The sequence below is a fragment of the Diuraphis noxia genome, unplaced genomic scaffold (assembly GCF_037042655.1).
Source record: "Diuraphis noxia isolate RWA-SAM2 unplaced genomic scaffold, SU_Dnox_SAM2 contig0002, whole genome shotgun sequence".
Classification (NCBI taxonomy): domain Eukaryota; kingdom Metazoa; phylum Arthropoda; class Insecta; order Hemiptera; family Aphididae; genus Diuraphis; species Diuraphis noxia.
Window position 1 is genome coordinate 85,756,741 of NW_028301712.1, and position 18,569 is coordinate 85,775,309.

Here is an 18,569-nt window from a genome sequence, read left to right on the forward strand (position 1 = left end):
TTCAAATGCACGCACAATAATTTAAAACTGAGTAATTTATCGCTCAAAGTTAGGTACTTCATTCATTACATCATCGATATATTTTATTCGCGTTACGCACGCTTGCGACAAAAGCGTAGTTAATTGTATTTATTTACCACAATTTTGGACAGATTGAATAAACTTGTTAAGTATCATTTGATCTCTACAAAATATGTACCTACAATAAATCGAATACCGAAAATCTACCTATTCCAACTTTATTTACAGTTTAAAACATAAATTACATACATACGTGATACGTACAAAATCAAAATTAAACAATCTGTAAACTCAATCAATCTTTTGCATTGCTATGAATCTAGGATGACATAAATAAATGTACATAATATTTTACAATTATATATATATATATATATATTATGCGTTATTATATAAATCATAAACAGGCAACTAAGAGTACACCAAAACTCTTTTTGTACTCTTTTCACTTACAAACGATATTAAAATAAAACCTAGATATACTCCGTATTCTGTACAACTGATTTATATATCACCATGGATTTTAGTATAAGTATAACCATAAATAAAACAATAAAAAGTATGCACTTATCATCAATCTTTTTTTTCACAAGTAATGCCTATACAATCTGTATCATTAATACAATAAGAATATGTGCTAAGAGTACATTCACAGGAAAATAATTTGACAAAAGGAGCCACCCCATTGATGACACTTTCTATGGTTACTTAATTATTTACTTAATAATTATTTTTTAAATATTTTATTATTTATTTTTATTTTTTATCACCAAATCTAAATAATATATCTAATTTACAATATTTATAATCATTGACTTTTTTTTCGTTATTTTTTTCATTCAGGTTACCCAGGTAATCCAGGTATCCAGGTATTCAAATAAAATTAAATGTCTTACTATATTTGTATACGTTTTTTGAATTTCAAACGTTGAATAACATATTGGTTAAAAGTTTATAATAAAGAATGGTTTTTTTTTTAATATCTGTTGCCACTTGCCACATTTCGGAGTAGTTAAAATGCTTCATTGATCAACATCGAGAGTATAGTATCCAGAAGAAACTTGAATTAAGTTAAAACTTTGAGAATTTAAAAAAAAAAAGAAATTCTTACTGTACCCACTTATCAAAATAATAAGGCATCTACCTAAAATAAAAATTAAATTACTTTAAACAATTATTAATATAGTTACACAAAATGTTTCACTATATGATAGAAAAATATCAAGCGTTGCGTATATAAAATCTAAGACACTGAACAAAAATAGAAAAAACTATATTCTAACGTAGGTACCTGACTATTTTTTATTACGAGTACAAAAAATAATTAGCAATAAATAAATTGATGCATAATATAAATAGTATATATTATACATACAATTATAAAATACCTTGAACAACGGTAAGTAATCGCCAATTACGGACAATTAAAACAAACAAAAACTAAATCAGGAAAACAATTCGTTCACAAAAATCCAAACGTGGCACGAATCAATCACCTATATTTATTATAAACATAATAGTCTTGTGACTACCAAGCTGGAAAAAAAATGCAACAAAAATTAAACAAAAATGATCAGACGCTTTATGTGAGATTGGTATAACTGATAATGATGACTTATACCATCAGGCATCAATTTACAATTATTTGACAAAAATTAACAAAACAATAGAAAAAAGTATTATCTGCACTCTGCAGTCAAGGTATCAAGATATTTTTTTAGTAAAAATCGCGTTAAGGAAATAAAAACCTAAGTGCTATGTCTTTGTTTGAATATCGTATTATGTTATGTTACACCCACGTCCTTTGCCATCGAATGGAAAATCAAAGATTTGCAAGTAACAATCAATCTGACTCAAAAATTATAATGTCATATTTTATGTACCTACCTAATATTTTAATTTGTATTGTAGCCTGTAGGTACCTACCTATAATATTGATTGTAATAATTGTATTATAAATTAATGCTATTATTTTTAATTACATAAATGTTTTCTTGTACGACATATGTATAATAAATAAATCGGACTTTTTTTCGTGGGTCTTTTTTTACCGGACTTTTGTTCGTAGATTCTTGTCTTAATCCTCCTTATTTTAGTTCAAAACTTTAGACGTTGCTCCCAAATAACGTACTTGGCACATCAATTTTTCATTACAGCTTTTGATTAATCTCACAAGTTTTGAGGGGATTCCAAAATTTAAAAGTATCGGCTAAAGTTGATCCCAGTAAATGCATTTATAGTCTTGCTTAAAATTAAATCGATAAATATCAATTGTAGATAATTATATTAACCTCAATAAAACAATTAGCTCTGATAAATAAAATCGAAAAGGTCAAAAACATTAATAGCAAAAATATAGACATTGTTCAAATTAAATCTTTAAAATCATAAAATTTCTGTAACTAGAAAAATATTCAGATTTTATATGCAATATTAATTTTTTAGTTCGATTGGACAAATAATTCGGGGGTTTACCCAAATAGCATAATATGCTCGAATCTATAAAAAAAAAAAAAAACTTTCCAACTCTGTAATGGTGTTTAATACTATTTAATACGTCCAAAATGTGCACATAGTATTCTTTGTTCATTGTATCCATTTAATAAACATATAGACCAATTTAAAATAATATTAGTACTTACAAATATAACCCAACAAATAATTTTGTGTAAATAAATACATTTATATAAATATAGATTCACAAGAAGTTGATACGTTATATTACACGTATTTTACCTACAACAGTATGTAGTATGTACATAACAACATATATATATACCTATGTGTATAAGATGATAAAGAAACTAATGACAAAGAAAACATTTGTAAATCATAATTTATTACATAACCTATAGTTATACATTATTACTAGGGATGAGAAGTTATAGGATTTGCATATTTTTTTCTATATCTCCTATTTATAGCTAGGTGAGCTAAAAATCTATTCTATAACCTAATGAATTGAAATTTTGCATATTTTTGCATATATTGGTAGTTTTCTTAAAAGTTACATAATATTCATGTTTTTTTGTGCATAAAAATGCATATTTAGTAAAATTATTTATTATTTAATTGAATTTTATAAGTTTGTAGTCAATAACCAATAACATTTAATAGTATATAAAAGTAAATTTAGAATTAGTATCATTTATTGGATAAATCACATCTATGGACGAATTGCCAGAAGACTAAACCAGAAATGACCTTATTTACTTCATGTATGCCCCCATAACTTCAGTTGATGTGGAAAGAAGTTTTTCGCAATACAAAAATATTCTTTTGGAAAATCGTCAGAGGACAGAGATTGGATGTCGAAAATATTAAAAAAACTTTGGTAGTTCAATGCAACAAATTTACAGGTTATTTAGGGATTAAATCACCTGACTATCAATATATAATCAATACACCAACCAATCATTTATTATCTCATATTTATATACCTAGTATTAATCCTAGTATTAATTTTTTATCACACAGTTAAAAATTATTTATATTTTTATAGAATCAAATTTAACGAAATATTATTTATATTAATTTATTGTAAACATGTTTTTTTATTTATAGAAAAAATTGCATATTATAATATATGTTTTGCATATTTTCAAATTTTGATGCATATATTATAATTTTTCCTTGCATTTACATGCATATTTTGTTTATTTTAGCTCCAATAAGTTCTCATCCCTAGTAATTTATCCCTAATAATTTATTACTAAACAAATCTAATCTTAAGATATATGAACTGCTCAAGAAGCTTTATTTATCTTAAAATATATTTATTTGTTTGTATTGATGGTTATTAATTTGTGTATTACTTCAAAATACGAAAATATTTGGACACCTAGTTAATTTACGGGAGTTCATATTATAAGCACTGCTGTCAAAACATGAATTAAATTTCACTTCTACAGGATCAGTATTATTATCTTTATTTTATAAATATATAAACTATATTTTTTAAATATTTTTTACATTGTCACATTTTGATGTTTACCTTCTAACCACTTTCTAGTCATGTTGTCATTTGTCATTAGAAATAATTCATTATTCATCGATCAACAAAATTTTAAAGCGATTTAGAATAATGATGTCCGCCACCTAGCAATAGGTATCTAATTTGTATACAACATATTAGTGAAAACAGATGACTATGAATTTCATTTAACTATAATAAGTTACCCTTTAATAGTTTTAATATTTAAGCACTATGGGTTAATACTTAATAGCATATCTTTCAATTAAAAATATATTGATTTATTTCTAATTAAATTTTATTTGTAAGTTAAATTATGCAAAAACCTTCATGATTTAACAACTACAAATGTAAGACATTATGCTTGCAGTACTCAAAGGTATATCTAATGACACTGGACTCTTAAACACAAATAAAAAATAAAAAAAAATTGACACTGTACATAAAAATATACATTTACATATATTTAATTTAATATTTTGTTTGTTTATAGAAAAAATCACTGTTATTTTGAATAAAATATACACTGAATAATTTATAACAGTAACATATGTATGCCACTTGTTTACATAAATATAAAAATTAACATTGAAAAACCCTAATCAAATGGCAAGTATTTGATATAACAAGGACGGCTTAATATTAAAAACAAAATTTAAAATAAAAAAATTCATTAATAAAACATCATCTTACTGTTATAAGTATACTATGTAATAGTTTGATTATCAATCTGTGACAAAAAATAATAAAAACAAAATTATGATTATTTAACCGCAAAATGAACAAATTTATTCAGGTTGACACGGCACGTGAGATTGAATTGAACACCTTCATTGAACTAGACCTGCATCCTTTGCCATCAAGTAAAAAACTGATGATTTTTCTTGCAGTAAATTAGCCGGTGAGTCGTATTCAACCATGAAACCGTTATCTAAAACTATTACCCTATGGAGGATAACAAATATTAATAATTAAATTTAAATTTAACTAACAAATCCTGTATAACATTGTATAGCTTACTTGTCAGAATCCATGATTGTGTTTAGGCGATGAGCAATTGTCAATACTGTGCAGTCTTTGAATTCTGATCGTATGGTTGTTTGTATTAGATCATCTGTTTCCAAATCTATTGCTGCTGTTGCTTCATCCAACACTAATAACTTTGTCTTTCTTAACAATGCTCTAGCCAAACATACTAATTGCCTTTGGCCTACACTGAAATACAACAATTAATGTTTAAATAGTTCATCTATTGTTAATACTTAATATTGACTATTCACTACAGCAACTGATAAAAAATGTTATTAAGTTTTACAAGTTATAGATAGACCCACCCTGGGGTAGCTCTAGAAAATTAGATATTTTGATACATTAAATTAAATATAAGAATAGTAATTAATAAGTTATAAGTGCTTAAAATTTAGATGAGAAGAATAGTGGAACAAAATTTATCGAAAAGAACCATGTACCACTCTACTCCACTCTTTTAAACTTTAAATACTAAGAAAGCTATAACTTAAAAACAACTTTACCTAAATTTGAATTATATATATTTATATACTTATTAAAAAAATATTCTGGTTATGAAGATTAAATTAAAACTGTATACCTTCATAAAATTAAGGATAAAAATATTAAAAAATTATATAATTTTATTAATTGCTTTTGAAACCATGTAAAAAATTTTCAAAGACATAATTACTTTTTGAAATAATAAGTGAATTAAATACATTACTATTAAGATGTATTGAAATAAATTTAAAACTACAACCCCTAAAAATCTGAAATAACTTTCTTCAAGCATCATCATATTTATAAATACCTAAGATTGTCTCCTCCTTCAGACACTTCATAATCCAAACCACCTACTAGCCCTTTGACATGTGTTTTTAAATGGGCTAGTTCTAAGGCATTCCAAAGCTGCTCATCTGTATTACTATTAGTTGGATCTAAATTCATCCTTAATGTACCAGAAAATAATACTGGATCCTATCAATAATAAATACACAACTTTAATTTTAATTTTTTTTTTCAATCAATTGAATAAAAGTAAATTGTTACCTGTGGAATAATTGTGAGACGGCTACGTAATGTATGCAAACCAATGTTAGATATATCAACACCATCAACAAGAATTGATCCTTCAGCAGCTTCAACAATACGGAACAAACTGAGAGTCAAAGAAGATTTACCAGCTCCTGTACGTCCAACAATACCCACCTAAATTTTTCATCGAGTTGTAACAAAATTTGATTGGCGCCTACATATTTTATATTTAGATAGATACCTTTTGGCCTCCTTCTACTAAAATATCTAAGCCTTTCAATGCCAAGTCTAATCCTTCACGATAACGAACTTTAAGATTTTTAAATTGAACTTTTCCACTGGTTGGCCATTCTTTGGGTGGTAAATTGGATGGTACGTCCCACGGTGCTTCCTAAAAAATATAAATAATTATTTGTATATGATCAGGTTAATAAATTATATTTGACATAATATTACTTGAGGTGTTTCTCCATATTCTTTAATACGTTCAACGGCTACAATATTAGTTTCAACTTCAGAAGTCATTCTAACCAACCAATTGAGTGTTTGTGTGATCTTAATAAGACAAAATTATAATTATAGTAAAGAAAACTTATTCTCTTTTCAAAATAAATGTATTGCATACCTGTAGAGCATAACTGACGGACAAACCAACAATACCTGGACTCAATGTGTCTCTTCCCAATACTGAGAATACCGACGAGAAGAAAATAATAAAATTACCAATTGTTTCTAACCTTACAGCTAACCATCTAGAATAAAATAAAAATCAATTAATATACATTACACCGCAAATCAATCAAAATCAGTAATACCTATTAGCCACTGTACTCGGATAGTAACAAGTTTGATTAAAATCTACTTTTTGTTCAGATTGAAGAATAAATTTGGATTCCGCACCATAAGCACGAATGGATGACGCTCCTGTAACTGTTTCACTAAAATGTGAATAAATTGGAGAACGAGATACAGATTCAAGTCTTTTTAGCTGACGTGATGTTGCAACGTAAAATCTCTGTAATAAAAATGAAATTTGAATAAAAATTATATTCATAAATTAAATGTAAAATTACCTGTATGAAGTAATAAATAATACCAATAGGAATTATCACAGCTATGAATACGGGTGTACTGTAACTGATGACAACCAAAGTACCAACAACCTATATAGAAGAAAATATAATTAAAATATAATTAATATATTTGTTTAGTTTTAAAATAATACATTTTTTTACCTTTTTTTTTTTTTGTTAGATTTCTAAATACATACACAAGCATTTTAAATTTTAGCATGATGTGAAAAAGCAAAGCAAGGAATGAATAAAGACATTAGATGTTTATAATTTAAAAACAAATTTTCTCAGAAATATTTTTATATATTTTATAAGATCTTACACCACCACTTAGTTCTTAAGAGGACCTAACACTGGTATTTTTTATCTCAATCATACAAGTGCATAACATAGCAAATTTATACTCGGCAGATCACATTAAGCTCCGTTAATTTAAAAATTAGAGTGAATCGACCTATTATGAAACTTGATGTTAGGAACATTATTTGTGTTTGTAAGTGGGTTTTTTAAGATTGTTTAATTTTAAAACAAGTCATGCATATATAAAAAAGCGTAAATTAAAAGTGCTAATAATTCACATAAAAACTAAGTTAACATAAAAAACCTATATATAAACACAGATAATGTTCTTACCATCGTTTCATAATAGGTCAATAATTTACACTAGTTCTTAAACTAACAGAGTTAAACGTGATCTGCTAAGCATAAATTTTCTGTTACACACTAATAAGATGGAGACAACAAATATGTGTGTAGCGTCCTCTTAGTATTATAATTTCATGTTTTATAGGTTTGCTATACATGAATTAATTTTTTTTTTATACAATAAAAATTAACTTTTTTTTTATTAAAGTATTAGTTATTACAATCATAAAACCATTGAAATACTAAGGAAGATAAACTTTATTATTAACAAATAGACTACTGACCAATATATATAAATACATTTTGTTTAAAAAAAAAATATTGAAGTACTTATAATGTAATTTGGACAGCAAACCCATAAACCACAAAATAGTAAACAAATAAGTACTATTAACACTCGTAGTTCACAAAGAAATGCATTATCCATGAGCAATGTATATAACAAGGTAAATTAGTATTAAATCATCGATGCTTTAACAGATACACATTTTTTACAAAGCAATTAATAAACCAATATTCTAGTCGCAAAAATTATACAATAAAATAAAATGACACGTACATCCATGAAACAATAAACTGTATCAGATAGCTGTTGAGAAAGTTTATCAACAACTTCTACGTCTCCTGAGAAACGGGACAAAATTCGACCAGTTGGAGTAGCATCAAAAAATTTCATTGGATTTCGAAAAACATTTGCTGCCATGTAATTATGCAATAAGACAGATGCCATCCATGCACCCAAACACAAACATAGGTCAGCCAAAAATTCAAATAATCCTGTAAATATCGAGAAAAATCTATAATTTCTATTGGGACGCGGTAATACCCTTGAAACCATTTTGATAATACACCATATCAAGAACTAAAAACTATTCAAGGTCTCCCACCTCATAAATATTTAGTAAATACCAATACACAAATTATTTATTTATTTGTATCTTGTTACAATGGTCAAATACATGCTGTATGCATTGAGCAGTATATATGATAGAATTAAGAGAAATCGTAACAGCCATACTAAGCTTTAGCCTTATTTATTATAATATGAAGTATGCTAGTGTAAGTATTTTTTTGTAGATATAAATATATATCATTAAAAATATGTATTTCTAGAAAGTATGCATACTCTAAAAAGAAATGGGATGCCTCAAATCATTGGTTTTATTCATCAGCATTGCATTACTTTAATATAATGAGTCCTTGCAATTTCATGTGACTATGATTTAATAACTCCTTAAATATTTAAAACAATTCTGAACTAAGGCATTACTAAAAAAAAATTTTATTTTATTATACACTAATACATTTTCTTCTATTATATCTTGGGAGTATTATAAATAACATAACTATTTCATTTATTATTGATAATTTACACAAAAAGTATTAACACAGTATGTTCTATACTTTTGCTAGTAACAGTTAATTATTATGGTATATAATTTGATTTAAAACAATTTCTGTGATTTCTGTAAATTAAAATTATAATCGAAACTCATTAAATATAATATTAAAAATTATACATAACATTATTTTAGATATTTAGTTGTTCGCTAAATATCAAGATGAACAAATAAATATATTTTCTTTTAATTGATTGGATATTTTTTTAAATTATTATACTATAATATTATTCTATACATATTTTGGTATTATTTAACATAATACAGTAGTCTCAGTAACTTAATCCTCAAAGGGAATACAAATAAATTTGACTTATGTAGTTTTCAAATTATACACCTCAAACTGACACTTCCAGGGTCAAGAAAAAAATTGGGTTATTGAGATTTAACTGTATAAATTAAAAATTAAAATGTTTTAGTTCAATAATAAATTCTTTGATGATAATTATTAATTATTATTCAACATAAATCATAAATGTTAAGCCATTTCAAAGTATTTACTATTATACTATCATATGAATAAAATATAACTGATATGCATAAAAAATATAATATGTCGAATTTACATTGGCGGTCTTGAATGTACCACTTTTTAACATATCACATAAGACAACCATGAGTCTAAACGAAGAATGTTATTCCTTGCAATAGTTCAACAAATATAAAACTGTATCATATACATGCAATAATTTAAAGTATTTTCACAATTTTTGACTATCTAAATCAAAAATGCAATAATTTTATATTTTAATTGTATTATAATATATCATATTTAAAGACTGTAAAATAACTAACGTTGAAACCTTCCAAGAGTAGATTTAAAAATTTTTGGCATCAATATACCCTTCTAATGTGTCATGTGCTAAAGGTAGAAATTTGTGATGTTGGATTATCATTAATTTTTTTATATCCATGATATTAAACAGGTCCTAATCCAAAATGATGGTTGGTGAATTTTGAATTTTGTAGTTTACTTAATTAAACTATAAATTAACAAGCAAATTAATGTTAATGAACATTTTTAATTTTTTTAAATTGTAAAAGTTACTTATGTTTTTCAGATTTAAAATAGTTGTAGCCATGCCAATTTTGGTTTTAGAAAATATTTAGAAAAAAAAACGCTACTCAAATGCAAGGTTGTCTGACAGATATTAAATTGTACATTTAAGAATTGAATACACTGAAACAAATCATATATTACATAAATATTAAAATCAATTGAATACTAAATTAAAAATGCAGACATAAGTGAAATATACCCATTTTTAATAGATATCAATATTGAAGAATAAGATAGTTTGGCATTCATAATCGACTATCATACAAAATCTGTTAATAACTGAAAAGTTAATATTATTAGACATATAAAGCAAATTTAAACATTAATTAATTAAAAGTAACATTCCACTTTAAAAACAAATAAGATTAGTGATACACATTTCTTAATTTAATAATAGTAGAATTTAAAAATACATTTTCATAACAATTTTAACCATGCATAAGAAATAAAGTTTACCAAATTGTAGATGATACATAAATTGTATACACAATCTACAAAATTGATATTAACAGAAAAATAAATATTTTAAATAAAACTAACATACTTAATTTAACTTTATTTTAATCAAGAATAATGCATTTCTGTTGTACTAAGTTTATTATTACTCAAATCATGTACTAGTGGCAAATGATAGATATTGTCCTAAGCACTTACCATAATTAGACATCTATTCCATGACAGCAATATTGGAGGCAATGTTATGTCAATAATGTCAACATCTTTAGCAACTCTATTTAATATTCGCCCACAAGGGGTAACATTAAAGAAGCTCATTTTGGCGTGCATTATATTCATAAGCATGCTGTCATGCAAAACTCGAGAAGCTATTAGACAACCGACATATAATGTGGTGGTGCCAAGTACTACTGTTAAAACTGCAAAATTGTTGGTAAAATATATTAATAAAAGCAAAAGAAAGAATAAAAATGAAAAAGCCAAGTCAAATCCATTGCAATTGAAATTACTAAATATTCAAGTGTAAAATCTAAATCATAATTGTAAAATACACCTAAAAACCAATTAATTAAGCTTTTAAGTGCAATATAACCTATTAGTAAACATTTTAAATTTTTTATTTAATATTGTAATTTGATTTCAAGCCAAAATACTCAGGTTTAAAAAGGTCAAAAAAAAAATCCATATATTTATATAATCTTTTGTAAAAGAATTCACTTATTGTCAACAAAACAATAAATGCAAATATGTTTATAAAAATTAATTTTAAGTTTTGATGAATGATGGTAATCACTACATGGGATATTTTTAAAATATTTACTGTGGCCTATCCTAAAATTAAATTTTAAACTTGAAAGACAAAAATCTAAGTAACTCTACTGTATAATATGTATCTACTTATAGTAAATTATAAGTGTACCTTATCACAAATAATGAGTTAATAAATAATAATTAATAATGTGTTAAATTTTGATTCATTGATAAATTAATACACATGAAAAACTACTGAGAGTGAAGACCTATAAGTTTAGCTTTTATCACTAAGTATATTTTAATATATATTTAATATTTATATTGATATTATAGTAGTTTAAACTAACATTAGTGATACATACAATACAATACATACTATAGTATAGTGTAATTAGACAAAAGCTAAAAATGAATCTATATATTTTTAAATTTCATCATGAATAATAAAATATAGTAATGTACATAAAAATATTTTAAGTACCCACAAATATTTTTAAATTACAAAAAAAAATTGTTATTATTTATTGTAATATCAAATTGTATTCAAATTTTAATAAATACATCAAAAATTATGACAACATATTTTTTAGATCCTCAAGTTTCAGCACAGATTTATACTTTTAGAATGTTTATGAAGACTAAAATTCCAATTACTGTAAATAGCTTAAAATTACTCAAAATTTTATTGGGTATAGAAATGAATAATTTTAGTTTTAAGTAACAGCGCATAATTTCAAATTTCTAAGATTAATACTTTGAATTAGGTATATTTAAAATTAACTTCAAACGTTAAAAATTAACTCTTTAAATGCTTTTAATGCTTTAAATGCTAATAAAAAATTATTGTGGATTTACGTTTAACTTTTTCTCCAAGTACAGTATCAATCACATTAGAAAAATGTTGTATTAAACTTTAATATTTATCATGTTTACAAGCATACATTTTTTTTTTAATTAACAATATCAAAAACTTTAAATGTTTAATAAATAGCTTAAAAATAAGTAAAATATTTTTAAAATAATACCATACACAGAAAAAGCCATATAAATATTTGATGAAAGTGTCAGTTATTTCTAATTGAATTAGATACAAAAAAAAAATTCGATTTTATCAAAATCCTATCGAGTTTAAAATAAATTTTATATTCCACAACAGATAATTAAAATAAAAAACCCAATTCATTCTTTGCTTTACCTTGAATCTGAAAATATTAAATATTAATAAGCACAAAAATTTATTTTAACTTAACACACTTATTTCTTCAATTTGTTAAATATAGTAATACACGAACAATAAATGACAGTAATGCATAACATTAAAAAGTAAAAGCTGTAAGTATTAAGATCCAATAGCGTCCCAAATTTTTAAGCGTTAAAATTTTAAAAATAATAAAATAAAGCTATAAACATTATGTAATTGATGATTTAAATAGTATTTTTTTATCATTATACTCATGCATAGGCACAAATTGAGTTTCTAGTTTAAGTGGACGCTATACACGCATGTGTATTCTCAGTCTTACACATAAACGACATATACTCTGTTCAAAATAAGACCGGACCTCGGCGGCGACCAGTTTTCGTTCGCGGACGGTCAGGCACCTCCCCCACCATAGATCACGTGTCAGGCCGAGCCGCAGAAATAAGCCACGCCCATGCGCACAACTCGGCCGCCGAGGTCCGGTCTTATTTTGAACAGAGTATAGACTAATGCATTTACGCAGTCTGAGTAGGCTCACTCTATTTTGTGTAAAGTAAAAATAACTATTACAAAATTGAAATGTGATAAAATTTTTGAGGGCAAGACAGTGTGTTTTCCCATGATTCCCAATGCATTATTCATTATTTTGTTTAGAAATAGAAAAATATTTAATATTTTTAAATAACCTTTAAATTTTCAAAATTTAAATGTTTAAAAGAAAAACACTCATCTTGTCCTCGGAAATATTATCACAATTCAATTTCAAAATAGGTATTTTTACTCTAGAACCAAAATTAAACGAGTCCTACCCAGACTACGTAAACGCGTTTAGTCTAAGTAGTATGTGTGCAAGACGGAGAAAACACATGCAAGTGTAGCGTATTCTCAAGTAGCTAATTGCTGATTCTGTTTCCTTTAACCCACCAATTATTTTTAACAATATAAAAATTAAGAAAAATGTTATTCATCGACCTAATGTGATTTATTTTATTTTTTTGAAACAATAGCAATTTATATATAGCAATAGCAATAGCAATATCTGAGGCATAGGGTTGTTCAAGTTTAACCGAAATGTGTTTGCTTATCATGATAAAAAAGTGTTCTCATATATAAATTACTGGTTATTTATTACAAAACCTATGTTCATAAATAACAATATAAAAATATTAATCAGCAACTATTTTTTTTTTAAGTTTATTAGATGATAAAGATAAGAGTATGAAATGGAATAATATTCTTTAAAATTTAAAATTATAAGTAAGCAGGAAACTTAGCTCAAAAATGACTGATTGTAAGAAATAATTTCACATTACATATGCAAATAATATCTAAAATTTAAAATATTAAATTTTTTTTTTTTATTTGACAAAACATTATATTTACAATCTGTATTTACAGTTAAAAAATGAGTAAATTTGATGGTGATTGATTGGCAGGAAGGGGAAGTCGCCCAGTGACGGCACCCCATGGAAAGTGAATTAAGGAGAGAGTAGGTCCCTACACCAGTTCCTTTTCAGAAGCCTGGGTGGATTACCTGGAATTTGATTGGATGAAAGTTGGATGATTATACGATTAGATTGAGTACTGAATGTTTTATGTGTTTTTTTGTAGGTGATTTTGGCAAGGCTGTTTAAGATTGGAATGCAAATGTCTTTATGAAGTGATTCATTGGTAATATACCAAGGGACGCCTAGGTAGAATACTAAATTTAATCTTAAAAAGCTGGTTAAATTCAAAAATTAATTAAAAACAATTGAATATAAAAATGGGTGGTTGCCATTTAAAAAAACATTTACTGTACAAAAAAATGAAATTTAATTTCATAAAAAAAAGCAAATAGCAGATAACATAAAAGTATTCTAAAGTATAATGATAAACAAACAAATTCTGAATAAAACTAACCCATCAATTATTCACTGAGATACTGAATATTTCAGCCATCAAAAAACATAATGTAAGCATTTTATCAGCCAACATTGATTTAAAATATTTAACAGCATGAATAATTCATATTTAAGTTGTACTACCTATTTTTTTTTTAATTAAAAGAGATAAAATGTCAATAGTAATTCCTAACAATAATAACTAATCAGATAAATCAAAAAATGTATATAACTCAAATTATGCCTATGGTTAGGTTATAGTTGATAGATTAAAAGAACTTTGTAATTAAAGCAAAAATATTTATGAAAAACTACAATAAGCTTGTACTAAAACATTATGATGAAAAGCTTATCTCATTTAAATTATAAAATATTAGAGTGAAATTATCAAACTACATTCACACATATACAAAATAATAAAAATAAATTTTCAACCAGAACTAAGTTTTCATAATATATAATATTATTAACAATTAAACAAATAAAACAATTTAAACTATCAATAAGCATGTTTTCCATTAAACATAAATATAAAATGTATTTTACTAGGTATATTTTGTTACATTTAAAACTGTATTTTTAGCTTAAATGCAAGCTTTCTAATTAAATAAAAATTATTCATCCATAATTAATAAAATTTAAAATGTTTAGAAGAAATATGGAGGAATTTTAGGGAATCTAGATAATATAGATATTATTAAAGATATAATAAACTAAGAATAAAATCCTAGTACTGGTTATAAAAAATAAAACAAAAATAAAATGTATTAAAATGAAATGAAATGTATAATGTGCAAGATGTAGAAAAATATTGGACACACCAAGCTAAAGTATATACTATGTACATAAAACTTATATTTTAATTCGAATTTACCGAAAATACAGTTTGGATGGTTGATCTTAATATGAATGGCAATACGTTATCAATAGTATCAATGTCCTTAGATACTCTGTTCAAAATACGACCGATAGGTGTTGTATCAAACAGGCTTAATGGATTCTTGAAAATCCGTGCATTGATCAACTCGTATAATTTTTCAGCAGCTACTACTGTGCCTAACGATAAAGCTATTGCCGCTGTCACTGTCGATACAACTACAGCAAATCAAAAATTTTTAAAATAAACTAAAATATTCACAGATTAGTTTATAATGTAATTGCTTTGAGTTGATAAGTCCTTTATATTACCTTATTAATACCATTAAAGATTAAATCATACATACACATACATCAATATTTAACAGTAAAAACTTACAAATGTACATATTTATTTATTTATAAAAACATTAATTATTCATATGCAATAAATTGTAGATTTAAATGATGATGGAACATTTATTTAATCTTCAAACTAAACTTAACCCAAAAAAAAAATTAAGAAAAAAAATTAAAAACAGAATTTATTATTTATATAGTATGAAACGGTTTACTGCACCATAAATTAAAAAGTTATTATTTTTAAGTTTTTAACTATTGAGTATTAGACATAATTATAATAAAACATTCCTTAACCATAATCAGTTTAGTTGATCAAGAAATCAGTAAATTATTCAATTATTGTAAAATCCCATAAATATGATAAAATATGCAAATTTAGGTAAATTTTCATCCTTTTTTTTTCAGTTTGAACCAATGACGCGGCGGGAACTGCTTTCGCGACGCCGCCGGTCAATTTTCACCTATTGATGTTTAAGACAACTTCAACTCAATACCAATAATTTGTTATAACAACTAAGACAGAGGACTTGTAGCATTACCATACTTATTTTGCCCAGTCAAAAAAATAGCCTAGTACGAAACTAATACATTTCAAGCTCTCATTAAGATAGTTTTGAAATTTTATTTTGCATATTAATGCATATTTTGAGTTTTTTCGTTTTTAGGACATTTTTTTTTTTGATTTTTACTTTTTGAGACATATTTTTAACTTGACTAATAATTTTATTGATTATATCTCACTTAACCTTAGGTAAACAATACAACCTAATTTATAATTAATTTTTATCATATTATGGTTTTTAACTGGTCCTAGCACACACTTTTCCTAGAAACCTTATTATTTTATAAATTATAATAAAATTAAAAACTTAGAAGCTTAAACATATGGAAAAAATCACACTAATTCAAAATAATAAATTTAGTTAAATAAAATAAATAAATAAATAGTAATCTTCTTGTTTTTATTTTTGAGATTCATATTTTAGGTATATTTTTTACTTTGTGTGTTAATGCATTTGGGTATTCAAATGCATATTTGGTGATTTTTTATAACTACAAGTCCTCTGCCTTAAAATGGTTAGGAGGACTAATGAGCATGGTTCTGCTTTATAACATAAGTATTTATTTTTTTTTAAATTCCTGTGATATCAACATAAGCAAACCTTATATTAAATATATATAAACATGAATAAAACATTTTTACATTTTTAAAGTAAATTTAAATAAGTGAATATTCATTTATTTTTTTTAATTAGTGAAGTGAATAAGATAAGGCGAGAAATCCAAACTAGTATCATAGTATATATAGTATGTATAACCTAACCTATCATAGATACCACCATAGCAACTGATGACAAGTGTCACAAATATTAGATACACCCACAGCCAACAAAGAATAATATTTTTATATGATGAAAGAATAGTCAAAATTAATTTATTTCAATTTATTCATGTTCCCATATCCTTAATGCATTAATAAGTTATTATTATTATTAAAATTAAGTATAAGTAATTAGAATACCTTAACATATTCTTTATAATATAGTTATTTTCTTCCAAATTTGATTTTAAATGTATTATCTATTTTAAAATGTAAGTTGAATGTTTAAAATTATAAATCTAGTATAGATGATTTTATATAGAGATTTAAGAAATGTTACTAATGTTACTAACACGAAAAAGGAAATTTTTCACTATTTTTTAAATTCTGCTTGTCAATTAACTCGATTTTAATTAAACAAATATCAAATGATCTTAAATACATTTATACAAACATAATATTATATATCAACATCATTTCACATGGAAATAAGTGTCATCAAACATATTGTCATCAATGAAAAGTTAACAAAAAATATTGAAAATACCCAAGTTAACAAATACCTTTTTTTAAAATATTTATCATAGTACTTAATGCAATAATAAGCCAGTCCCAAATGACTTGTGGACTCTGCAATAGCCATAATCACCCTATCTTGTGTATACTTTTACTAAAAATAATTATGTTATTCCTAAAGGACTCATATATTTACTGATTTTCCTTTGATTTGTGCTGTTTTTACTGATTACCAATGGAAAACTCCAAGTGACTTGGCAAATGAAAATAAAGGCCATGCCTTCCCTCCCATAATAATTGTAAAGAACAACAATTGAAAAATATTTACAAAGAACGTAAGTCACAATATATAAGTTCATAAATCTAGCAAATTTAACATTAAAATTATTTCTACATAAATTAAACTAACTTTATAATATAGTTAAAGCTACGATATTTGTAATCAACTTTTTTAGAAACTAGAATTATTCACTGGGGTCATTATATTCAGCCACTATACTTAGATATTTGTTATCACTTATAAATTATTATCAATATTATTGTTATCAAAATAAATTTATTATAATTACAATAACTCCAATAATATTCAAAGTAAATTTGAAGGGAAATCCATTAATTTGAAAATATTACATTGTTCTCATTTCAATTAAATTGGACTTACAATGTAAAACATACATTTTTCAATAAAATAAATATATTTATACTTGAAAATTTTTTAATCTTACCTTGACCTAATCCAAGAAGACCATAAACAGTTAAATATAAATTCCTTTTGCTTATATTTTCTGTTCCGTGGACATGAGAAGTATCATCATTAGACCATACAGAAAGCCAAATATTAGATGAAATAGAAAATCCTTGGAAAATAATACTTAGAACAACTGTAGATATACACAAAAAAGGTCCAATTGACTTCAAATAATGTACATAAACTTCCCATTTAACCTTAAAATTATAATAAAAATAATTAAATTTAAATAAATATTTAGAACTAAACAAAAAT

General features: G+C 25.0%; 1 protein-coding gene across 5 annotated transcripts in view; it reads right to left on the bottom strand.

Moving 5' to 3' along the window:
* Positions 1–4,437: 4,437 nt before the first annotated feature.
* The window catches only part of LOC107163344 (ATP-binding cassette sub-family C member 1-like), a 29,347-nt gene continuing 15,215 nt past the window's right edge, over positions 4,438–18,569 (bottom strand). For 2 of the 5 annotated variants that reach the window (XM_089221729.1, XM_089221728.1), the window contains exons 19-29: positions 18,292–18,511; positions 8,318–8,535; positions 7,114–7,203; positions 6,856–7,055; positions 6,666–6,792; positions 6,497–6,595; positions 6,282–6,431; positions 6,056–6,214; positions 5,817–5,983; positions 5,015–5,209; positions 4,438–4,939 (exon numbers count right to left, since the gene is read on the bottom strand). In XM_089221729.1, coding sequence (XP_089077855.1) covers positions 4,825–4,939; positions 5,015–5,209; positions 5,817–5,983; positions 6,056–6,214; positions 6,282–6,431; positions 6,497–6,595; positions 6,666–6,792; positions 6,856–7,055; positions 7,114–7,203; positions 8,318–8,535; positions 18,292–18,511 — 1,740 coding nt within the window. In that variant the 3' untranslated portion in view covers positions 4,438–4,824. Of the gene's footprint in view, positions 4,940–5,014; positions 5,210–5,816; positions 5,984–6,055; positions 6,215–6,281; positions 6,432–6,496; positions 6,596–6,665; positions 6,793–6,855; positions 7,056–7,113; positions 7,204–8,317; positions 8,536–10,872; positions 11,094–15,385; positions 15,607–18,291; positions 18,512–18,569 lie in introns of all 5 variants that reach the window. The other 3 variants (XM_089221724.1, XM_089221727.1, XM_089221725.1) reach the window with 2 other exon arrangements.